Source organism: Mixophyes fleayi, chromosome 6 (assembly GCF_038048845.1).
Source record: "Mixophyes fleayi isolate aMixFle1 chromosome 6, aMixFle1.hap1, whole genome shotgun sequence".
Classification (NCBI taxonomy): domain Eukaryota; kingdom Metazoa; phylum Chordata; class Amphibia; order Anura; family Limnodynastidae; genus Mixophyes; species Mixophyes fleayi.
This window is the reverse complement of record NC_134407.1, coordinates 164030174-164056285: the sequence shown is the minus strand read 5'-3', so window position 1 is coordinate 164056285 and position 26112 is coordinate 164030174. Positions and strand designations below refer to the sequence as shown.

At 42.3% G+C, this 26112-nt stretch overlaps 1 protein-coding gene across 1 annotated transcript in view; it reads right to left on the bottom strand.

The window, feature by feature from the left end:
* The window catches only part of MLLT6 (MLLT6, PHD finger containing), a 44464-nt gene extending 20791 nt beyond the window's left edge, over window positions 1–23673 (bottom strand). Inside the window, exons 1-7 of the mRNA XM_075177042.1 lie at window positions 23521–23673; window positions 21247–21326; window positions 9156–9210; window positions 8940–9049; window positions 8731–8834; window positions 8279–8387; window positions 5564–5665 (exon numbers count right to left, since the gene is read on the bottom strand). Of these exons, the coding sequence (XP_075033143.1) occupies window positions 5564–5665; window positions 8279–8387; window positions 8731–8834; window positions 8940–9049; window positions 9156–9210; window positions 21247–21326; window positions 23521–23629 (669 nt within the window). The 5' untranslated portion in view covers window positions 23630–23673. The remainder of the gene's footprint in view (window positions 1–5563; window positions 5666–8278; window positions 8388–8730; window positions 8835–8939; window positions 9050–9155; window positions 9211–21246; window positions 21327–23520) is intronic.
* Between the last annotated feature and the right edge of the window lie 2439 nt (window positions 23674–26112).

Genomic DNA, 26112 nt, shown 5'->3' with positions numbered 1-26112 from the left:
CCCCAAGTAGCAGGTGAGAAGAAAGCAACATAACAGCCATATGTTACATCATGCTGTTCCAATCACTGATAGGGAACTTTCCCCTAGTTTAGAATACCACACATTATCCTATTGACAACTGCATGCTATAGCAATTTAGAAGGGGGGTACTTTAAAAAACAAAAAAATCAAAATAAATAAATATTTTTTTTTTAAAAAAGAGGATTTTTATACTCATGATAAATCCGTTTCTCTGATTCCATCTGGGGGGCACTGCTACCATGGGGTTTTGTGAGGGGAATTGAGTGTGCCACTTAACTAGCTAACTTGTTAATGTATGCTGCTGACAAACCTCTCCCCTCTGCAACCCCCCTGTAGCCTCTTCAGATTAAGTGTAAAGCCCCAAGGAAGGGGAGCCAACCAACCAGAGACCAAACAGCAGAAGAGCAGAAGGGAGGGAACGCAGTGTCCCCCAGATGGAATCAGAGAAACGGATTTATCGTGAGTTTAAAAATCCTCTATTCTCTTTCATCCCATCTCGGGACACTGCTACCATGGGGACTTTCTAAAGCAGCCCCCTTAAGGGAGGGACCGCTGATAGCTCGGCTCGTAGAGCACTACGACCAAAACTGGCGTCTACCGACGCAAGGACATTGAATTGGTAAACTTTTGTAAAGGCATGGACCGAGGAACCAAGTGGCTGCTCTGCATAACTGGTCCGCTGAGGCCCCATTTCGCGCCGCCCAAGACGAGCCCACAGAACAGGTAAAATCGGCAACAATACGATTTGGCACAGGTCGGTTAGCCTCGACATAAGCCTGCTTAATAGTCAACGTAAGCCATCTAGCAATAAATTGCTTGGAAGCCGGCCATCCTTGTTTTGAGAAGTCGAATAAAACAAATAAAGAATTTGTGCGGCGAATGTTTGATGTCCTATGAACATACATTCGGAGTGCTCTGACCAAATCCAGAAATTCCATCGAGCCTGTTCCAGAGGTTTGTGGTTCCTCTGTGAACACTGGAACCACTATTTTCTGGTTAACATGAAAAACAGAAACTACTCTAGGCAGGAACGGTTCTAAGAACCACCCTATCATCGTGAAACACAAGATATGGTTCGCAACATGAGAGAGCCGCCAGCTCGGAACTCAATGAGCAGACGCAATGGCTAGTAGAAAAGCAGCTTTCCATGTTAAGAACCGTAACTCCGCAGACTGTAACGGTTCAAAGGGAGGTCCTTGAAGCATATTAAGGACCAGATTAAGATCCCAGGGTGCTGCAACCAGCTTGCCCCAGAACATATGGAGGTTGGATATGCAGGACTCCCTGTAAGAAGGTCCTGATGTCCAAAATGTCTGCCAGGCGACTGTGAAAAAAACACAGACAGAGCCGAAATCTGCACCTTTAAGCATCCCAGACGAAGGCCCCCATCCAGGCCTGGAGAAAAGCAAGAAACCTTAAGAGGTGGAACGAAGCCGTGTGGCAGGTTCGGCTCTCACACCATCTAATGTAGGTAAGCCAGATGCGGTGTTAAATTTGAGCTGCGACTTGTTTTCTAGCCCTAAGGAGGGTGTCCACTACTCGTGAAGAGAACCCTCTGGACCTCCAAAGGAAGGCTTCAACAGCCATGTCGTTAAATTCAGCCGAGGTAAGTCCTGATGTTGGAATGGCCCCTCTAGAAGAAGGTCTTCTCAAAGAGGTAACTGAAGACCTGGACCTAACACCATCATCAGGAATTCTGGATACCAGACCCTCCGAGGCCAAGCTGGAGTCACCAGTATAGCTGGGAGTCCGCCCTGCTTGACCCTCCGAAGAACGCAAATCATGGAAATGGGAGGGAACAGGTATCCTAACCTGAAGTCCCAGGGCATTATCATTTCATCGACGGCCACTGCCAAGGGGTCCCTTGCTCTTGAGCAAAAGTGAAGGACCTTTCGTTTGTGACGAGACGCCATCAGGTCTCGGTCCCGAATCCCCCATCGAACAGCCAGAGTCTGAAAAACCTCCTGATGAAGAGACCATTCCCTCTGCAAAATTGCATGCCAGCTTAGATAGTCTGCTTCCCAGTTTTGAATGCCTGCTTCCCAGGTCTGAATGCCTGGAATAAAGACCAGAGCCCCTGAAGTCTCAAATGAAGGGCCACAGCCCCCCATCCCCGAAGGCTGGTGACTGTGGATACTAAGATCCAAGACCATGGGGCAAAGGACCTGCCAACTAGCAAATTGTCTTGGGCTATCCACCATCTGAGGGATTGTCTCGCCTCAGGAGACAAGCAAATCAATTGGCGTTCTAACTTCTGATGGGATGCTAACCATTTTTTTTAAGAGGCACCATTGAAAGCAACGAGAGTGAATTCAACCGTAAGGGAGAGTCTCGAAGGTCGACACCATCTTTCCTAGTAAGCACATGCATAAGAGTACCGACAGTCTGCAGCAGGACAAATCTAGAATTGCAGAGTCCCGCAAGGATTGTGATTTGTCCTCTGCAAGGAATACCTTTTGTTTGCTGGTATCCATTATCAGTCCCAGAAAGGTCATTTTCTGGCAAGGGGTAAACTGGGATTTTCCCTGATTTATGAGCCACTCATGCATCTCCAGGATCCTGACAGTGAGCTGTAGATGCTGGTCGAGCAGGTGAGCAGAGGCAGCCTTGATCAGTAGATCATCCAGGTAGAGCACTATTTGCACACCTCTGGAATGAAAACAAGCCGCCATCACCGCCATTATTTTTGTAACCACCCTTGGTGCTGTTGCAAGACCGAATGGGAGACCTGTGAACTGGTAGTGAGAAGGTCCCACTGTGAATCTGAGAAGAGCCTGATGTGCCTTCCAGATCGGAACATGGAGGTAGGTGTCCTTGATGTCCATCGATGAACTGGTTTGCTTCCAGTCCCCTGATAACCAACCTGAGGGATTCCATCCTAAATCTGACCATCTGCAGGTGTAGGTTCAATTGTTTGAGGTTCAAGATAGGGCGGAAGGAGCCACCCGGATTTTAGACCAAAAAGAGGTTGGAGTAGATACCCTGTCTCTTCTGGTGTTCCGGAACTTCCTGGATGACTACTGTGGAAAGAAGACAGGCAACACAGAGAAGCACTGCCTGTTTTCTTTATGGGTCGTGGGGCAAGCTGGTTGCAAAAAAAAAAAAAAAAAAACGACAAGGGACTGGGCCTGATAGGTCTATTATGTAACCTCTTGTCATAATCCCCCAAATCCAACTGTCGCCCGAGGACTCTGCCCACTGATCTCTGAACAGGAGCAGACGCCCCTCCACTCCCGCCGCTGTGAGAAGGGGGGATGGGCGTCAAGCTGGGAGCTTGGAAGAGGGACGATTCGTGGAGGAGTAGGAGGACCTACCTCTGTGCGAGTGTCCTCTGGTGCCAGATGTGTCTGGACCTGTGTGTCTGGGCCCGACTAGATGAGCCCCCCTGAAAGGGCTGTCTAAATGAGCCAAACCTGGATGTCCTAGGCTTAGGGACATTGACTGGTAGGAAGGTACTTTTGCCTCCTGTGGCCTGGGAAATTATGGTGTTCAATTCAGGGCCAAATAACACTCCACCTGAATAAGGGAGTGACTCCAAAGATTTCTTAGATTCGGAGTCCGCATCCCAGGACCTCAGCCATAAGGTCCTCCTAGCCGCCACTGCTGTTGCGGAAACAGAGGAGGAAATGGAAGCTGCGTTTTGGCCAGCCTCATAGAAGTACCCTGACGCCTCCCTGAGGTGAAGGGCAAGGGGAAGCAAGTCTGAATCCTGCACACCAATTGTTCAGCCCATGTTTACATAGCCTTGGCAACCAAGGCTGATGAAAACATGGGTCTAAATGAAGTACCTGCTGCCATGTAGATGGGACTTTTAAAAAGCCTCTATCTTACAGTTAGTGGGATCCTGCAGGGAGGCTGTCCCTAGAACAGGGAGTGTCGTGTAGCGAGCTAAGCATGCCACTGGCGTATCAACCCTTGGGACCTGTACCCAACGGAATAGATCATCCTTCTGCAGAGGGTATAGAGCCAGATACCTTCGTGGAATAACAAACCTGCGATCAGGCTTTTTCCAAGATGCTTCAGCAATCTCTTTCAACTCCACAGATGGAGGAAAACGGACTGTCTGCCTTCTGACCTTTTTAAAAAGACTACGATCTGTAGGTTTAGTTTCTCTAGGTCTGCCGCACTGCTACCACAGGTCATCAATCCCCTAATATCTTGGGAGATTCCTCTTGGTCCGTAACCTGTGTGGAATCCTCTAAAACCTCACCCTCCACTTCTGAGGATCTCTACGAATCAGAGAAGGACAAAAGGGGGTTAGCATGTCTGTGGCGCTTTTTCTTGGGTAAAGGCCTTGGCGCCTCCAAGAAACGGTTTAACCGATCTAGGCCCCTGACCAATGATGCAGACCAAGCTGGATCTCCCGTAGGAGGGGCTTTAGAGAATAGTACGGACAGATCTCTTGCCTGTCCAGAGACACCGGACTCGGTGATCCCCGTGGTCCCTCCTGAACTAAGGGGGTCTATTGTTCCAGAGGTTGAAGGGGGGACCGCCGCAACCGCTGGAATCTCTGCCAGCTTAGAAAGCAGTTGTACTAATGTGGTAACCCCCGCCCACGCTGGTGTTTCAGTTATAGGTAAAGCGTTAGTCTGTGCCTGCGCTACCATGGGAGCCCCAATGCAGTCAGTACAAAGCGTCCCCCGGGTCCTGTTGTTCAATGGGTAATTTAACCTTACACTTGGAGCAAGTAGAATACTTTGCTCTAGGTGCTTTAATATTTTTGGCACTTAGCCTTCCTAAGACTAAGCTGTGTGAAGCAGGAGAGGTCTGTCAGCAGCTCTGCTTATTTCCTCAGAAGAAGCTGCTGCCATTTTCCCGTGCAGATCTTAGCGCCATGGGAGAGTCTAAATTTTCTCTGCAGGCGGGTGAGCTCTATTTTCATAGCTCTCCCGGTCCTGCACTTGCTCCATATCCTACCAGGCTGGCTGTAAGGGCGATCTACAACGTCTCTCTAAGCAATAATCGCCATTCAGTGCTTCTCCTGGCCGCTGAAAATAAGTACCAAGTCCCCCCCTCCTTATCTGAGGAGGGGACTTGGTATAGACCAGCAATGTCCGCCTGCTACGGCAGTGATTACCGGCGCTTTCTACCACCTGTGGCAGCGCCGGTAACCTAATAACGATCAGTGAAACAGCGGCTTATAGTAGCCGCCTGTCAGCAATGCAAAGAAGAAGAAAAAATTCTCACTGCTGTCAGTGATAGCCGTCCGGCTCTCAGTCTGACAGCTGCTTCTTTACCTAAACGAGTGTGCTCTGTGCGAGGACAGAGCACACCTCTGTAGGAAATTAAAAAAAAATGAAAGTAAAATAAAACATGTAAAGTGAAAAAAAATGTACTAACTAGCATAAGTAAGCCCAACTCCCTTGGGCACTCAACTAAAACTGAAGAGGCTACAGGGGTGTTGCAGAGGGGAGGGGTTTGTCAGCAGCAAACATTAACAAGTTAACTAGTTAAGTGCCAAACTCCACTCCCCTCACATAACCCCATGGTAGCAGTGTCCCCCAGAAAGGATGAAAGAGAAAATTATAATCGTTAAATGTACCTTTCTTTGTCGTTCTCGAAACAGGAGGGGTTTCTCCAGGGAAGGAGAACCAGACCGACTGCACCGTCCTGGGATGAAAGGGCAAGGGAGACGGGAGACTTTCTAAGTAAGAGAGGAAATAAATAAAGTTATATAAAAGAAAAAAAATGGAGAGAATTAAAAAACAAATAGGTACAGAGGAAGAGAAACACTCAAGAATTGCCTTTGAGGAACACATGAGATTAACAGCTCTAAATTTTTTTTAACTATTTATAAATGCTTTTTAAGCCTGTTGTTCTCATGGACATTAGACGGCTTATGCAATACCTTAAAGCATAATAAGGCTCACTGGCCGGGTCTGTCATATTTCCATTATGGTTGGACAGCCAGTTGTCTACACGTGCCTTTAAGGGAAAATATACCTAATTTAAAACCATGGTTTTGTTTTCTAGAAGTGCTAAATAAAGCACATGGGCCTTAATCAATCTGTATTAATACATATAAGTGGGAGCTGACATTTTATTTTTCTCTCTGGAAAATAAATTAAATAAATTAGCGCCAGACTCCAAATGAATCAGTGCCACTAGTGGACACAATTTTGGCATGGAAAACGGTTGAATAGTTAATCAAACAAAAACTTGAATAATGCACTTTCATCGAAATGAAAATGAAAATGTATATCATTTAAAGATAATCCCTGGGAGGCTTATCCAGCTGTAATGTGCATAAAACTCTTGCACTGCAAATGTGAACATTCGGGACATTAGTAGACATTGGAATCTCTGGGTCGTTTTAACGGGAATTTAATTCACGTTTAAGATGTTCCAGCAATTTAAGGATAAGTCTGACCTAACCAATACTAACCCACCTAAAACCTTATGTAACTCACCTTCAAAACAACTTGTGCCCACACACTTTAGACAGTAACATTACTAACTGCATTTAGGTGCAAAATTTGCACTAGACCATATGAACCAATCAGTCAATTGCTTTCAATGTCTAATTTGCACCAGCAGATAAAAATGTTGATTGCTTGCTTGGTCCCAGAACAAATTCAGCACCTAAATACAATAATAGCCTCCTGAATGAGTAAAGTGACATATCACAAAAAGCATACAATAACATACATCTAGGCTATAAGCTCTCATGAGCAGGGCCCTCTCTACCTTCTGTCTCACATCAGTACCTGCTTCATCACCCTCATATCTACTTTGTCTGTTTTTATGTATGATTTGTCATGATGTTTGTTTGACTCTGCAGAGATCTGTGTCACCTTACAAGTAATCATCTATTCTAATTATTATTTAAGAATGGCCTGAGAATCAAGATGTCCCCATACTGATTCCCCTTATTACCCAAGTAGTTAATGTAACTGTACATATTGCACAGTAGCTACTACACTATGGCTTCCTAAAGTTTCTAATGTATAGTGACACTCACACGCAATTCTGATATAATAGCTGTCTGCTTTGATTTGTCTTATACATAAACCAACAATATCTCCTTGGTGACCCCCTAGCACTGAGCTAACATGTCTACTAGATCAGCCAGCTTGTCCAGCACTGACCACCCACAGGAGACCCAAGCCTTATAAAACCTATGCTCCTCCCCCACCTCAAGGTTGATTGACAGGTGACACACCCATGGTTCCTCCTGCTGAGTCTGACACCACCCACCTCACCTAGATAAAAGGTGCTTAGAACAGGTCCTCTGTTTTAGCCTGTTTGCAAGGCCTCATTACCGCCAAAACTTTGGGCCTGCTAACTGAGAGGGAAGCTAAAGTGATTTACAAGTAGTAAGTCGGTCACTTTGCCACAGTATATAACTTCTGCCTGGAATGATAAAAGGCAGGGAGAGGAACAATGTTCACTTAATCTGGAGATGTCCCAAAGTACAAGGGTTTCTGAACCATTTAATTAACTTGCCGCATGATCTGAGGGAAATACCAACCTTAAAAGGCTCAAATGCTGGGCATTAGACCTGATGTTCAATATGTTTCCCTGCACCCATGATACAGCTCTTTTGCATGAGACATTGTTTCAGGACAAATAATCCACTACCCCCGACATTGATTGACCTTTAATATTATCTCAATAGTAGAGTGAATTGCAGCAGTGAACAAAAGAATACCATGGAAGGAAAGCCATATACAGCCATAGGCAATGTCTGGAACACACCAACCTTCCAATGTCCTAAGAAGGAATAGGTGTTATGGCTGTGGAAATTCACAACAGAATCACAAAATGGATCTCCTGTCTATTCACCTTCCACAGGGGTGTGTACTCATGGAACATAAAACATCATATGCTGTGCTTAGGGCCGAAATGACATTGGGCTCTGCCCTGAAAACTAATGCTCCATGGAGTTAAATGTTTATATGTTGTGTATTATTATCCCAGAGTCTTCTGATGTTCACTTTCTGAGATGTATAAGCACTGTGCGTTTCCACAGTCTATAATAAAAGCGTCATCTGTAAATTCTGTATGTATAACCGCTGAAGTGAAGATAACAATATAAATATATTTGCCATGCAGGTGGATCTGCAGGGAAAAGACAGCATAATGTGTTTAATAGTCTGCCACACTGTGTGAAAACAGATTAACAAGTATACAGCACGTGAAGCCCCTCGTGTGTGGGCTTTTATGTGAAAAAGAGAATAACTGTGGTATTGATGAGATGCAAGGTGGTATTAGACAGAATATTCAGAGGATACCTGCAGTAATTTAGAAAGGTTACCTGTGGATCTCTCACCATCTTGTTGAAATGGTATTTGCAGTATCCAATATACTTGACATTGTCCACTTCTTGAGCCTCCTCCTCACATAACAGCCCGGCCATCTGAGCGCTAAGATGGAAGAGCAGTAGTAAGGACTTGGTAATGAAGGTGTCTCGGTTACACTGAAATGCCTCTATATTTCCTTTTTGGACACACAATCTATTCATTATGGCATTCACAGTGATATACTGAACAAAGTAGTATAACTATAGGGATCGCAGTTTGTGACTAGTTCGCACCACCACCGAGAGCCATGCTGCTATTTCAAGTCTAGAGCAAGTCACTAAGTAGGTATAGGAAGTGTTCAAATTGTAAATTATTGTCAGATCACTTTGCCATGACATTACTGGGTGTCTGATTTGTCAGAGGATCCTAGGGACTAGTAATTGACTCAATATTCTGGAAGACTCACCATGTCACATGAAATGCCTGGCGACAGCCGTGTCGGTTACAGGTCATACAGGCCCCAGATGCAGCCCTACTTTCTCGTCCTTGGTCTTCACATATATAGCAGGTCTATGGGAGCAAGCACGATGAGACTGGAGGAAGGAATTGCGGTAGCTAACAAGAATCACAGGTTGTGGTGACATATTAAAAAAAGAAGGATCACTACAGAGTTACCTTGTTGAAGCGATCATGCGGTACATACTGCAGGACTATGGGCTCCATTGTCAGGACATTGGCAAACTGCACCTCTGGGATATAGAGCGCACATACCACATGTGCCCAACCTGCAAGGAGCATGTGAAGAAATGCAGATGGTGAGAGACACGGTAGTAGGAGCCGACAGAAGGTCAAGTCCACACCGAATATCACCCACACCATCTGCTGTCTTACCTCCGTTGTCCGTTCTTTTCAGTGCCCCTTCTTTATGTGGACAAAGATCACATCTCTGGAAAGAAGGAGAGAATGGTGAAGAGTTCGCAGTACACATACACGCAAAACTATTAGCATATGATTAGGAAAGCTAATCTGTTCTAATGCAAAGAGCTCATGAGTGAAGCTAGTTTGTAAAATGCAATACTTTAAAACAACAAACAAAATTACAGAATATTGAAATAAACATTTACAAAACAGCACTAGAGTCATAGATTTGCACTTGTAGACATCCCTTGTAATCATATAAATCATTGGTCTCTTGCTCAGTCTTCATAATTACAAACAAATATCACAGGTAAGGAGGCTAAAGTGGGACAAAAAGGTTGGTTTTTAAGCAACACCTAAATAATCTTCCATAGGCTGTCCAAACGTCAGCAAAAACAACATTAGTTGATATGTGCTTTCATTGTGTCCATGTTATATCTTTCTTGCTTTGTCTGTTATCCATTTTTGTGAAACTAGTGCACTTTATATTGATTATGGGGTATCTTAGTTATAAAAACAAAACTTAATTTGAAAAACAGAAACCAAGTCAAAATGTTTCTTAGTATTTTCGCATGAAGGCATGTTTAAAATAGCTAATATGGGTGAGGCACATTTCTAACCTTCAAAAAGACTTCACATTACCCTTCAACTCAGTAATAAGTTAAAAAACATACATTTAATCAAAGAAAGAGACACCTATCTGTAATAACATATCAGCAGGCATTTTAAACAAGTGTTACAAGTTATAACAAATCTGACAAACTAGGAAGCAGCCGGGTGCCGCAGGTGAAGGTTTGGAGACCTGTATGCAGTCCTAGGGTCGCCTGTTGCCCATCATTGCATTAGGACCCATCACTAATTAGGTTTTATATTTAATAAAAATAAATGTATTATATTTATAGATGGGCTTCCTTCAGCTGCAACGTGCTGAACAAGAGTCAGTTATGCCTCTCTTCCCTATTTTGTCTTCTCAAGAATGCAGTAAAAGGAACCAACCCATCTTTATCCCCACCTCATCCTTCCACACTGTGTACCGATAACACAGAACACTTCAATGTTTATAACATCATACGAAATTAGACTGCTACAGTGTTTTATACACAGAGCAGTCAATAACCCTTTCAAGACATGATCCATCCAATGTTTGCTGCAAATTATGCAATTGGTAAGTCATGTTATTACCATTATCTGAAAGCTGCACATAATTGATTGAGTTTGACTGTACTGACAGACATAATCATCAACAGTTATTTATAAGGCGCTGGACAATCATCTTACAAATAAGACATAAATCAATACAATCAATGTAACAACCAATGAATACAATTAAGCTTATTAACACACACATGGATGGTCATGAGCTAGCAACAGAGGATTCAGCTTTAGATATGACAAAAGAGTTGAAGGAGGGAGACAGACATGAGTGGAGTGGAGTGGACTGTGCCAGTGAGACAGTAGTGGAGTGGATGTGGTGGACAGAGAAGGTAGAGGGAGTGAATATGAAGGTTACAGAGGATGTCAGGTAGGCAAATATGAAGAGATGAGTTTTGAGGGACCGTGTGGAGGACTGATGGTTGGGAGAAAGTCTGATAGGGTGTTGCAGGGAGTTTTATTGGTGCAAGCAGCGCAGGAGAAGTCTAGGAGATGGTAGTGGGAGAGGGTTATGAGGGGAGAAGAGAGTTGAAGTTCACAGACATAGCAGAGTGGTGGTGCTGGAATGTATCATGTGACAAGGTCAGAAGAGTGGCGTCAGACAAAGATTAGTCTAGCTGAAGTAGTCAGGAAGGATTGTAGGGGGGAAAGGTGGTGTGGGTAGGCAAGTAGAGAGAGGTTACAGTAGTAAAAGCAGGATATAATAAGCCTGTGAACCAGGGTTATAGCCACTTCCTGAGTGAGGAAGGGGTAAATTTTAGCAATTTTGCAGAGGAGGAGGCAACAAGATTCCGAGAGGGACTGCCGATGTCAATATCCTCATTCTGTATCGATGCACCAACCCTACAGTACCCACAAGAGATAAGTCTCCTAAAATCTGTGTATCCACATCCAATTATGACACAATTACATGAACACTCCTTTACTTTAATTGGCCTACGCTTCGCTTCTGCACGTCCCCATTCCACCTCTACAGACGTAAGGAGACACAAGTCATCAATAGGCAATCATAACCATAATTCCAGATTCTACAAAGCATCTTAAGAGCTTTCACCTCCTCAAATCTTGGGAGTGTATCCTTCTTATGGGGGATTGCACTTTTTCCTCTAGTGCTTAGGGCTGCTGCTGCAGATTAGATTATATGTCTGTTAGCTCTTTACTTAGGAAGAGATTGAAATAATCTAAAATCCATATTTATACTTGGTCAGACAACTGAAAACTTTGATGGGAGTTTAAATCCTCCTAGAGAGTCAGTACTGTCTATGCTGGATAATGGGAGATCTCCGATGCAATTCTAGGATTATCTCAAAGTGGTTTAACGGAGGCCACTTATCTGCATTGGTTTGCATCAAAAGCACCTTATTTAGCTTAGTAGACTCCAGGCAGCTAACGAGGAACTAGAGGAGAGGTATAAAGTCATCAAGAATGACTTTCTGCAAAACACCTTGGGAGTCAAAAGACTGGCTTTTAATAGGCAGAAAATGCCTCTGGTCTAAAGCTCAATTTTATGCACGTTAACTAGGCAAGGATCATGCTTGTACAATGCAGTGTGGATATTGGTACTTTGTATTTAACTGGAGGGGACAGACAAGCTTGTTGTCTATGGGGAGTTCGAGTGAGTAATCAAAGGCCCTAAGAACTGTAGAGTCTCTCGACCTGGTATAATAAGAAGCATTCTAATATTGTTACTCTTTACCTCACCCCTCTAGGCAACAATGTGCTGCAGTTCAAGGATGTTACACTAGACATTGTTCACCGCTAATACAGCTATGATTCCAAAACCGGATAGAGATATAAACCTCTGCCAGAATTTCAGGGCAATCTCAGTGCTAAAAAACTGACTTAAAAAGTTTTTCTAAAATTCTGACAGACCACTTGAGGTAATTTCTTTGTTGGTTGCCCAAACCACAGAGGCTTCATTCTCACCAGCCTGGCAACATACATTCCTTATATTGTCCAACACTTGTTTTTTCCCCCAAAAATATATTTTGCTGTTAAAATAATAATTTGATGGTGTTAAGTGGGATTATCTGAAGCTTACATTGAAAAAGTGTGGATTCCGGGATGACTTTCTTAAAGCTTCTCTGAAGACTAAAATAAGACACCTATAGCTTTCTTCAGAGCCACTTGAGACAGCTAGAGGCACCTTATCCCCCTTCTGTACACCCTTAGCTTTAAATTTCTGGCTCAGGCAATCAGAACATATTGTATATTTATAGTCTTGAACATGTGATGAAAACAAGAATTTTTACTATTAGTCTTTATGGTATATGGTAAATAATTAACACTACCCCTGCACCAGATATCTTTAAGGGATCATATATGCAGTTTTGTCGTTTAGATATATGGTATGCTTACCCTCTAACTGTTTAAAAATGGTATTGCTATCTTTGTAGTGTGTGAGTAGTGGGGGTTAATTCAAGAAAGTGATCAAATAGCTCTAGGACCCTACTTATTCAGCTGATAGAAGCTGTATCAGCCTAGGGAGGCTGTATTAGCCAGTGCCTATGTATTTAGCAAGTGTGTATTTGTTACAAATGTATTTACAAATTTTGATAGCATAGTATGAGCTACACAAGAGTTGAACAAGAGGAGAACATTATACCTGGAAACACTGCTACAGGAAGACAACAATCATCTGTGAGCTGATATCCTCCACCTCATGCACCTGCATTGTGCACTGCCTACACCCTCCTTGCTGATCTGTTTCTCAACCATAATTCTTACAGCTGCAGTTTTATTACTATTACTTGTTGGTTTCACTTATGCTGCTGCTTGTATTCCCCACCTTCAAGCCACACTTGCTTATCCACTTACCATTATCTTTAACTGGCTTCCTAGCTTCCCCTTGCCCAGTGATCATACACAGCCACCACAGCACACCTTCCACTATGCCTAATGTTTTATAATCCCCCCTCCACTCCTGCCTAATGTCATTGTCTAATCTGTTTGGTTTTTTTTGGGGGGGAGGGGGGTTACTCACACATATCTTATCTGTACTGTCCTAACTACTTCCCATTCCCTTGCTGATCCTTTTACATCTCTTCTTCTACCTCTGCAGTCACTCACCTTTTCTGTTCTCACCATTTCCTCACTTTTAACCTCTCACCATCCTTTCTTTGTGTCATGCTTTTAAATTGTCTATTTCACACTTATCTCTAGCATTATTATGTTTTGCTCCTCTCTCACTTCTGTCCTCTACCTCTATTTCCCTTGTGCAACCTTCCTATGTTTTCCCACATCCCCATCCCTTTCTTCTTTCCCCTGCCTCTGATCTGACTCACTACCCCACCCCATCTCTTCTCCTATTCCCACCCCACCCCATTTCCCTCTTGTTCCCTTCACTGCTCTTCTCTCAGCAACTCTGTGTTCCTACCTACCCCTCCCTATTCTTCCCCCACTGGAAACCTATTCCCTCGCATCAGTCCTTCCTTCTCTCATTCATACCTCCCCCCAAGACAGCCCCATCTCCACTCCTCCCCCACCTCTTGCTCCCTTCCTCCCCCCATACCCTGTCCATTCATGGGTCCCCTTCTTGTCCAATTCCAACCCTCTCTCCCTGTCATGCCCCTCGCTCAATATTAAACACACCCTTGCAGTCCAGCAACCCCAACAACCTCATCCACATCTCTCCTCTTCCCTCTCTTCATCTATCCTGTGGTCTCTGAATTCCAGGTCAGCCTGTAACAAATTGACTTCTATCCATGATCTCTTTTTTTCTAGATCTTACATCCTGCTTGCGATCACTGAAACCTGGCTATCCCCTAAGGACAATACCTTTCCTTCTACTCTTTCGGGGGCATGTCCTTCTGCCACACACCTAGACCTGGGGACCGGCAAGGTAGTGGCATTGACATACATCGGCATGCTGCTCTTTCCAGGTTCTTCTCCCTGAACCTTCCCTCTTTCTCTTCCTTTGAGGTACACTCCATCCACCTCTTCCACCAAGTTGAAGTTCATCTAACTTCCTCCCCTTCAAGTTCATACTTGCCTGTTACAGTATGGCCCTATCACTCTCTAAACAATTCTTCTTTAAGTCTTTCATTTCCTCCCAATCCTCCAACTCCCTCCTCACTCTCTGCTTTCGACCTTGCTACCCACTTCACCTCCAACATCTCCTCCTAGCAGTCCCTTCTTGCCCTACGCTCTCAACCCTTCCTGGCCACGTTGTCCCCCCTCAAACCATCCTCTGTGGATGCTATCTCCTTCCCCACTTCACCACTTGCTAGCTCACCCTCCTTCTCTTCCTTTACTTCGGTATCTGCAGATGAAGTGCACAACCTTCTCTCCTCCTCACCTCTCTCCACCTGCCCACAGGGCCCCATCCCCTCTCTCTCTCTCTCTTAAGGTCTGCTCTCACCTTGCACACCTCCTCAACCTATCCCTCTCCTCTAGATTCTTCCTCTCTTCCGTTAAAAATGGTCTCGTCACCCCGATATTCTAGAGAAACCATCCTTTGACCCAGCCTCTCTTTAATTACCGCCCTATTTCCCTCCTTCCTTTTGCCTTCAAACTTTTCGAACAGGTTGCCTACAACCGTCTCACCTCTGTTCTCTCTTCTCACTCACTCCTTGACCCAATCCGGTTTTTGTGCCCCTCCACTCCACAGAAACTGTCCTCACTAAGGTCACTAATGACCTTCTCTTCGCTAAATCTACCTTCTTATCCTTTTTAACCGGTCTGCTACCTTTGATACCATTGACCACTTCCTCCTTTTGCAAACTCTCAAATCTATAGGCCTCTGTAACACTCCTCTCCTGGTTTTCCTCTTACCTCACCAACGGCTCCTTTTCATTCTCTACACATGATTCCACATCCTCCCCTCTTTCCGTACCTGTCGGAATTCCCCAAGGTTCCGTTCTTGGTCCCCTGCTCTTCTCCCTCTATACCTCTTCCCTTGGTGTCCTAATCCACTCCTTTGGCCTCCAGTACCACCTCTATGTTGATGATACCCAAACTTTACTTTCATCCCCTGACCTCTCCCCTTCCCATATGTTTTGTGTTTCCTGCTGTCTCTCAGCCATCTCATCTTGGATGTAACAGCACTTTTTTAAACTCAATAATTCCAAGACTGAACTAATTGTTTTCCCCGTTCCAGGGCTCTCCCACCCACCTCACCCTCTCTATTTCTGCTAATAACGATACCCTCCTTTCTGTCCTTCAAGTCCGATGCCTTGGGGTTATCCTCAACTCCTCCCTCTCGTTCAAACATCACATTCTGCCCCTCTCAAAATTCTGCTACTTCCATCTCTGAAATATATCCATGATACAGCCCTCTCTCGTCATGGAAGACACCAAAACTCTTATTCACTCTCTTGTAATCTCTCGCCTTGACTACTGTAACCTCCTTCTCTCTGGTCTACCTGACTCTCACTATGCCCCTCCTAAGTCTATACTCAAAGCTGCTGCCCACCCCATTTTTCTCTCCTGCCACTCTATCTTTGCTGTCTCCCTCCACCAGCCCATACATTGACTCCCCATGGCCTACAGAATTAAAATTTAAACTCCTCACCCTCACCTTCAAAGCGATCAATCAATCCCCCCCACTTACATTTACAACCTCATCGCTACCTACACTTCTCGCCGCCCCCTCCACTCTGCCAATGACCGCCGGCTCACAACTTCACCAATCACTTCTTCCCACTCCCGCCTCCAGGACTTTACCCGGGCTGATCTCCAGCTGTGGAATGATCTCCTACACTCCATCCAATTAGCCTCTACTCTCAAAGGCATCAGGCGTGCCCTTAAGTCTCATTTCTTTATTCAAGCTTATCAGCCTTCCACCTAGCCCACCTGTCCCGGCATTCACCCCCACTCCTCCAGTCAGTACCACCCTACTTGTGTCTTCCCCTTTCCTTTAGAATGTAGGCTCTCATTCCTTATGTTCTCCTTCTAATATTCTATCTCCTTCTGTACCTCTTGGCCTGCTGCCCTAGCCCTGTTTTCTTAAGCTTAGGCCTACTCCTCACTGATAGCTACCATCACACTCTCTCACTGTCCCATAAATAATTTGATCTGCATTACTATGTTACCTATATTTTTATTCATTCAGTATGTCTGGTGTATGTATTTTGTTCTTTAAGTATCATGTTATGTGTTATGAATCACTGCTATCTGTAAATGTCATGTACGGTGCTGTGGACCCTTTGTGGCAACTTATAGATAAAAGATAATAATAATAATAATAATAATAATACAGATGACATTTTATTAATGCTGACTGGACACCTAACTAGTGTCCCAAACTTGGACAGTTTTTGAAAAGTTCCGGGTTGTCAGTTAATATTGCTAAATCAGAAGTAATTAATATTATTTTAAATACATTTTAACAACTGGAATTCATTTTTATTTGTATATTTAGCTTTTTGCAATTTTTGGATGATATACATTATAGGAGACTGTAGTTTTTTTTTTTCCTCATGTATTATTTGTAGCCAGGTTTTATTATCTATAAATTATCATTTTTTAAAACTGTTTTGCATAATTATGGTTAAAGTTCATTGGTATTACTTTGCTATTATTTTATTCATGGTTATGTTGACAGTGGGTATTTTTTCTCTTCTTCCTCCTATGCTGTGATCTTTCAGAGCACAACATGGGGGTGACAGCATAAGAGATAATTGTGTGTCTATTACAGAGCAACACTTATTAGAATAATTCACATTGTGCTTTATGTATAGAAATATATAGACTCACACCATAAATGGAAATTTAAATAGACTGAAATCAATACTGAGTTAAAGAAAGTATGATACTTAGATTAGTGATAGGCATCCTGATACACTTCAGGGGCTGTATGGATGGTCTTCTCACCTTCAAAAGGGCCACACATTTCCCTTAGACTCTGTACTAGGTTAGATAACATATCAGCAGGCATTTTAATGTAAGATAAACAAGTTTTACAAACTATACCAAACAATCTGACAGTAAAGTATGGAGTGAAGGTTGGGAGGGTCGCATGTTGCCTATCACTAACTTAAAGGCTCTTAATTTATGTCAGGAAAATTAGAGATGCAATTGTGTTAGTTTAAATCTAACTATATAGTTGATTAAAAATATCTCTCTAAGCAGAAAGAGGGTAACTCAGAATTTTAATGACTACTTTTCATTCTTCACTCACAAAACTCAATTTTAAATATTTAGCTAGGATTTATAGACTTATATTTACTCTGGTAGAACCAAATATGTATAATCAAATAAATACATAAAATTAGGATTTACAATAATAATGTAAATTCAGAGTGTCTCTGTTGAGAATATTCTGTTTTCTTCTTTTTTCATCTGATAAACATACTGTATACCACAGGTTCAGAACACCTTGTCCTAATCTGACCTTTGTAGTCTACCATCATAATCATGTTTATTTAACTTTATTTTACCATGTAATTTCTTAAATTGTAAATGATCTTACACTTCTATTGTACAATTAGTCAATTTTTAATATTAGGGACATTCCCATGAAATCTGGAAATAAGGACCCTTGGTAACATCCTAAATTAAATACTAAGTACTTTTTACCGTCATGACAAAAATAAGCTTTACTACCACTTCTAAGTGTCCCAGGATTCTTTCAAACCTTGGATTCCTATTTAATTGCAAAGGTATGCACCATCCCAGAAGCTGAGTTCTCACATTGATTAAAAATTATTTTATTCAGTTTCCACAGGAACAAGGAGAAAAACATTGAGACTTTTAAAAGGGAAATAAACCTGAAAATATAGATATATTGTAGAGGAGGGCAAACTGTATTCTGGTCACTCAGAAAATGATTTAGAATTTGTTCCTTTGCACACTGCCATATTTCTGTGAAAGTTGACTCCAAGTCAATATCATGAACAAATAACTAAATTTACTTGTCAGCAGCATTGTGAAAACTAAAGCAGACTTTACTACTTGTTTACATTGGCAAGTTCTTCCTTCACAAATGAGTAGGTAAATCCAGGAAATGAAGATCTGGGCAGTAGAGTGCAAGGATAGGCCTCACAGGCCATGTTACAATGTTACTTCAGCTCCACATAAGTGCAGCGAGGAAGGAAAACTCTCTCACATAAGTCAAGAGACAACTGCTCACAATTTTCCACCTGCATGTAGAAAACTTCCTCTATAGATGTTGCTAGGTTCTCCAAAAACATAAAGATGTATATGCTTTGCCATTTAAATCTCATGTGAGGGTAAATTTGACTGCTGGCCAATAATATTAAAGTTGTAGTACTATCTAAAGTGGTGATCATTTTTTGTTCACCACTTTAAAATGGCTTCAGAACGATTAAAGAGAGAGGCCACAATTTCCTTAATTATGGCTCCTCATTTGTACTCTCACTTGTTTACCCAAAGAAAACTTCACCCAGCCCCATATTGCAGACGGCACCGTACAGGACAGTCCCCTAGGTGGTAGTACAGCTTTAAAAAAAACTGGTTCACCTATAAACAAATACAATAAAAACTCCGGCCTTATTATATAATTAGAGAATGGTCTCTACAATGGGAAATTCATACATTTCATTGGTGCTACAAAAGCAAGCAGAACAATGGGAAAGACAAAATCGCGCTTAGCCATCAAAAAGCATTTTCTACTTATTCACACCAACTCTAGGTAATCCTTAGTAACTGCACAACATAGAGGGTTTCTAAGACACATTAGATGTTACTGCAGCACAACAATGTATCCTCTAGCAAACTGTGGGTGCCAGTTTTCTAATTATCTTGGTGGTGCTGCTGCTATTGGAAGTTTCGGAGGCTACCTCTGATGAAGAAAACTAAATGACAGCCATCACCAATATTTGCTTTAAAAAGATTCTATGTACAATTGAGACATATATCAACTTTTATGCAATTATGCATTTTTATTTGCTTTCCACAATAGAAACATAGTGCACTACTCCCAGTGTCCATTAGTGTTGAACATGGATATCAATATTTTGTCCTACTATTAACAGAACACCAGGATCTTTGGACCATCTTACCAAACTCACAACAAAATGTGTGCATCTGTCTCTGCGAAGACTAAGACTGAGGAATGTCATCGCTATACTGGTACAATAACATACAACTATTATATCATTTTAAAACTAATTGGTCATCAACCACAAAACAATCTCCATACAAACACTCTCACTTTTCCTTAAATTATTGTCTGCATGTCAGTAAGTGTAAACATCTGTTGTGTGTGTGTGCATCCATTCAACAATTTTTGGGGTATATTTACTAAACTGCGCGATTGAAAAAGTGGAGATGTTGCCTATAGCAACCAATCAGATTCTAGCTGTCATTTTGTAGAATGTACTAAATAAATAACTAGAATCTGATTGATTGCTAAAGGCAACATCTCCACTTTTTCAAACCAGCAGTTTAGTAAATATACCCCTTTGTGTGTTTGAGTCCACACTAAAATAGTAGTCATACTTCAGATTACTCTGGGAAGCATAGTGGCACAGTGTTTAGCATTGCTGTCTCACAGCGCTGGGACCATGGAATCGATTCCTACTAAGGCACTGTGTGGTTTGTATGTTCGCCCCGTACTTGTGTGGGCTTCCTCCTATATTACAAAGATAAAATGAGTGTGGGTCCGTGAGGTAGGGAATATAAATTGTAAATTTCACTGGGGCAGGGAATGATGTGAATGATTAAATATTCTCTATAAAGTGCTGCATAATATGTAGGAGCTATATAAATAACTGTTAATAAATAGATAATAATAAATATTTGGCATCTCTGTACTTGAAACCCCAGCTCCCCCATCAGCACACTCTCCTTCTAAACATTAGATAAGCGAATACACAGAGGTGCTCGGTCTCATGAGCAGAGGGCTGGAGATTTGATAAACGTAGCCACACACATCAATATCTTGTTTTTGTTTGTTTCTGAGTGAACAACTGTATTCCTGTGCAGTCATATCAATATACAAGGAAGGCACATATTACAATCTGATTGGTTTAATCTGGTTGTATTTCATCAATCTGAATTTTAAAAATATATTTCTTCCTACACATTATAATTTTGACCTGAAAATGTATAGGTCATGTACAATTAGGACAGTTGTAGGTTAATTAGACTTTAATCGCCCGATTGCTATTCACATATTTCAATCCAATACTCTTTGCTAAAAAACCCACCTAATCAGATTATGAATCAATTTGCCCATTATTTTTTGTGTTTATGCATAGCTAAATTTGATTGTAATGTATATACTGTCATCCACACACGTTGATTCTTTAACAAGGCAATACAAAGTGATTACATTGCATGACTGGATTGGCCTTGTTTTAGACATAAGAAGCAATGGTCTTGTCTACAAAGACAAGAGAGGTTTCGCAAAGGACTTGAGTGCTGCCTTCAAAGGCCAACACTGTTATAATAGGAAGTTTCAATAGGAACAATAGACCATTTCGATAAATACATATTTGTTTTAATGAAAGGGTTTCTTTAAGCAGCTCCACGTGGATAAGATTACATAGTGTCCTTAAAGTGGAGAGAATTTGAGCTCTGCATAGTATGTATGATGCTAGTTGCTGATATCTAAAAAGTTATGTGACATCAGTGAGTACAAAGCATAATCCCCCTGATTAAATCTATTCTCATTTAAAAAGGTCGCAATTTTTTGGCACGCAGCATAAGCAAACAAGTTGTGCCATATTCAGCTCATTTACAGGCACCTTTGTTTATGAAGCACATTGGATATGTCTGCATAGAGTCAAACTAGTAATATAGCCAGGCAGCAATCTCACTCGCACCATCATGGGTTAAAAAGTCATATTAGTGCAAGAGCATTTAGTATATGTTAATATTGATCACGCGGTTGTATTCTTTTCACACAAAAACAATATTTGAGTACTTGTTTAAAAACTTTTCGCTCTAAAACTACTACATTTTGCAGCCCTGAAAACATAACAATATAAGTAAATCACAAACTCACCACCCTGGCGGCTCTCTCCTGCGACTCGCATTTTCTACAGAACCACGGCCCTGTGGGTACCTGTACAATTCCATAGCATGCTAGAAGAAAGGGGGAAGTGTTACTCGGTTGAAAACAAAATGTTTTTTACATGTTGTATATTGACACTTAAGCAATCAGTTGGATGTGTAAATGAAAATTCTGAAATAAAAAGCTGCAAGCTAATCACTGCAACTTTTTGTTAGATATTAACATACAAAATGCATATTTCTGACATTTGCATACATCCCAACTGTCCTCATTTAGGCACTACAGTTCTGTTTGGGGGGACTGTGCCACAGTTCCGCCAATCAGGAATTTTATCCCAAGACAGTTGTAAGATGTGCCCCACTAACAGGAGTGTGCATGTGTTTTTAGAGATGGGTGACCCAGTGTTGGGTACACCACAGGGGAATCCACCGTGACATGGTCATATCCCCATTTAGCAAGACCATGGGCAGGGCTCATAGTGAGTTGAGAGTAATGCATTTGTAAAGCACAAAACAGACACATTAAATGTCAACATCAGATATAGGTGCTGCAAATACATTATTGTGTCAAATTTCTAAAATGTTGCAACATGTTTTATAATGTTTTTGCAGGAAACATGGGCAACAGCAGTGGTGCTCATGCTTACTTTAGCTGCGGCTCCGGTGTCAGTGTGCCACTGTTCAGGGACCACAAATTTCAGTGCTCTAGGCACCCATAGGAGAAAGTTCCCAATACCGACCCTGGGACTCAAATTGGAATACTTACCCACAGGTCACGCACCTCTGGCCTACACAGCAATGAGTAACATTTATAGGAACTGTAAAACCTGTAACCTGATATACTGAGCGTAAGCGGTAACTGTTTTTTATGAGAAAATGTTGTGCAGCATTAAATTCCTGCACCACATTATGGATATTGCTAGGAACATAAATCACTGTGGCCTATTATAATAAAAATATGGTACGAACACCAGAGATGTATTTTTTTTTTTTTTGCAGACTGACTTCTTTTGACAATCTTTTTTCAGATGGTTTAATCAATTTGCTTCTCTAAGGCTCATTCAGACAGTCATTAAGCCAAAACTTGTTCACATAGCATTCCAAACAGAATAAATTCACTGTGGTTTCTATGGCTTCATGTGTTGGGTAAAACAAGTGTACTCCCATGTCGGAGATCAGCTTTGCTCAAATATTGCTGTTATGCAAGGGTAGTACTAATTTTATGCTAATACGGCCACAAGGAGGCACTGTACAATTTCAATCTCTGGATGATTTACATTAACTTAACAGTACAAGAAATAATAACTCACATGCCTATAATTACATGCAAATAAAAAAAATTAGGTTCATATGTGACATGCATATATTTAGATAAAAAAAAGAGTGATTTACCTTACTTTTGTAATAGATATATCAGTAACCCCTATGTGACATTGTACATATGCATGTGTTGTAGATTTCTCCCACCCTAAATGTTATGCCCTTTCATCCTTGCCTGGTTTCCTGTGATCTGAGTGGCAGCTATAGCTCAATCACAGGGAACCCACATCCGTATGTCAGAGACAGTACTCACTAAACCACATAGGTCTTATCATCACACCTTTGCAGACTTATGTAGCACTAAAAATAATATGTATTCGTACAACAATTTCCACAATCAAAAACACATGCATATATAAACAGTTATATGTTTATTCAATAAAATTAAATATGCAAAATTTGCACTTTCGTATATCACGAAAATCATCTTCTGCATGCTCTATTGTCTAACTGTGCGTGAGTTCGTAATACATCAGTCGAAATGATTGCAATTTAAAAAAAAGTACACATATCCACAGAGTTGTACAACAAACACAAATGGAGAAACAAGCTTTACAGCCTTTGCTGTACTGAACAATCATTACAAAGCCCAGATATTTATCACCATCAGGTAAATGCTAGTTCTGCGTAGTTAAAGCCCTTGGGGATGATTTTTCTGCAAGTGATTAAAGATCGTAACTAACTTCCTTATATGTAATTAGCATACATGTAAATAGAGTATTGCAACTCCCATGTCAGTGCCTGCCCCAGTAATGACCCCTAAGTAGGGGACGTCACACAATCACCGATCGGTGTTCCAGTTGCCCTGGGGCTATAACTGCCCCTTTTATATCTAATACCCCTTTTTTCTGCACCTGCCCCTTTCCTTGTAACAGTTGCCCCAACGGTGTGTATCTACCGCCCCTTCTGTCAATATTTGCCCCTCCCCCAATTCAAGATGCCCCACCTTGGTGCACCGCCACATTGCACCCGTGCCCGTCACAATAGACCAGCGGGTTCTCGGCCCAGCCCCTCTCATCCGAGCACACGCAACAACCTCCAACCATCTCCTTCATCCTCCCATGGAGCCGCCGTTCTCCCCGGGGCCGGGCGGCCGACCTGCCGGGGACACTGCGCATGCGCGTCCTGCTCCAACACACACCGAGCGGCGGCTTACACTGAGCATGAGCACGACCATGGTGCTCGGGACACGGCGCATGCGTGAAAGGCTCTGGCTGGGATGACTGCTCGTTTGCGAGCCAAAGCCACAATACAAAGACGCATGCGCGAAGTGGACCTACTAGTGCCACGGCAGTTCTCTAGGTAACGCAAATAGTAGTATATTCAGGTATTGCAGTATTCACTTGCTGCTGGTACATGACGTCGTCGAATGCTACAAGTTGAGCCTACAAATATAGTTACTCCGGTGCGCCTATTCATTCACTGGAGACACCTAAACACACTGGAAATGCGCCAAGTTTTGCGGGGAGGTTGAAAAATCGTTATGTTAAAAGTGCAATTTCCTGCCACTTTAGACTTGTACCTTTCATTACAATGTGGCACTTTTGTGTGTAGATGTTTTTTACATTGGGCAAAAGCTGCTTCTTTAGTGGAAGTGCAACTGAAAGGTGGAATATGTGTTCCGTTCAAAATGTACGGCAAAATCTGATTTCCACCATAGTTAATGCAAAATTCAAGTAGTTTTTGCTGAATGAAAATGGCTGTGCGTCCTTCCACACCTCAAAAACACTCCTTTATCCCATTCAGGGCCCCGGTACAACTTCATGGGGCCCCCTTAATAGTTGAGTATGTAAAAAAAAATGTTGTGGATGCTAGGCCACACTCCTACACAAAAAAAACCCTGCATTTCCCTCCCTGCAAACAGCCCCAGCAATAAATTAAAAGTATTTACATTTTAGAATTATACCTATTTCCTGCAACCATCACTGCCATTGAATAATTCATACTTACATTTAATAAAGAGACCCCATTCTCCCCAAACTCATCCCCACGTTCAATAGCCCCCAAACCACCCCATCTTAAATTAATAATCCCCACTATTAAATTGCCCCACAATCACCACACAAACAAAATAGCACCCATTAATTAGCCACCACCTACCTCACACACACACACACTACATTGCCACAAGCCTTATTACTGTGTACTGTGGCCCTTCATCACAACCATACTGCCCCCTTATGATCACACTGTGCCTTCCATGCTGTTTCCCGCCTTCTATATCACACTGTGCCTCTCCCCCATCTTCATCACACTGTGCCTCTCCCCTCTTCTTCATCACACTGTGCCTCTCCCCTCTTCTTCATCACACTGTGCCTCTCTCCCCCCTTTCTTCATTCCACTTTGCCTATCTACCCCCCCTTTCTTTATCACTCTGCATCTCTCACCCCTTCATTATCGCTGTGCCTCTCTCTCCCACTCCTTCTTTATCACCACTCCGCTCCTTTACTTAAATTCTATTAGCTTCTTCCGTCTCTTCTTCCTTCTTCTTGCTTGATCCTCTCTGTGCCGCTCCTCACTGAATGTCGGATGTGACTGACTTGATGACGTCACGCCCGACATTCAGTGTGAACGGAGCAGAGAGGAGTTATGTGAGTATGTTTTTTAGTTTTTGCTTTTAAAACTATCCAGCTCCCCCCACCAACGAGCGAGTCGGAGCTCCTGCACAACCCCCACACCGCCGGCATAAAAAAAATAAAATAAGAAAAGACAACAGAAAAAATTGTGATTTAAATTTTTTTTTGGCAGTGAGGGCCCGGTCCCCCTGGTATGTCCGGGCCCGGATAAATAGTACCCACCCCCCCTCGGCGGCCCTGATCCCATTACCCGCTCTGCCAAATTAAATCTAATTTTTGCACTGCTCTATAAAATTATTCTATACTTACAAAGGAATGTACTTGCTCTGCCTAACTCCTCCCATCATGATGCAGATTATAGCTCCTCCCATGCTCAGAAAATGGAGGCAAGCAGCGCCCCCCATGTGGATTTTCATTTGTGCCTCTACCATTTTGTGCTTTGTAAATGAGGCCCAGACAAAAATTTAGCCTCTGCCCATCAGTATTTTCTAAAAGATAACGTTACTTGTTAGGTCACGTGCTCCTGCCCTCCCCTGAATAAACATGCAGAGTTACTTATTACTAATACTAAAAGCTGATTGCTATTGTCTGATTTTATTTGGTATACTTTTAAGTTGAGGTTCATTGATAAGTTATGATCATGTTCAAAGCTCAGCTGCCATACATATACAAAATTTATAGTGTTTGAGCACTCGCATAGCATTAATTCAGCAACTAGTACTAGCCTGAAAAATTATTTTATTATTAAATGCTGCTTAAATCAGTGTTTGAATGATGTTAAAGGTTTGCAGAACACCTGTATGATGCCAGCTTAATAACACTAAAAAAGTAAAGTGCAAGTTAAAATCCGAGCCACAATGATCATCAGATAGCACACCGTGATCAGTATACAGGTGAACGTATGTATTGACCCGTAAAAGGGGCCAGAATTGTTCATATCTAGGTGGATTGGAATGCAAGTA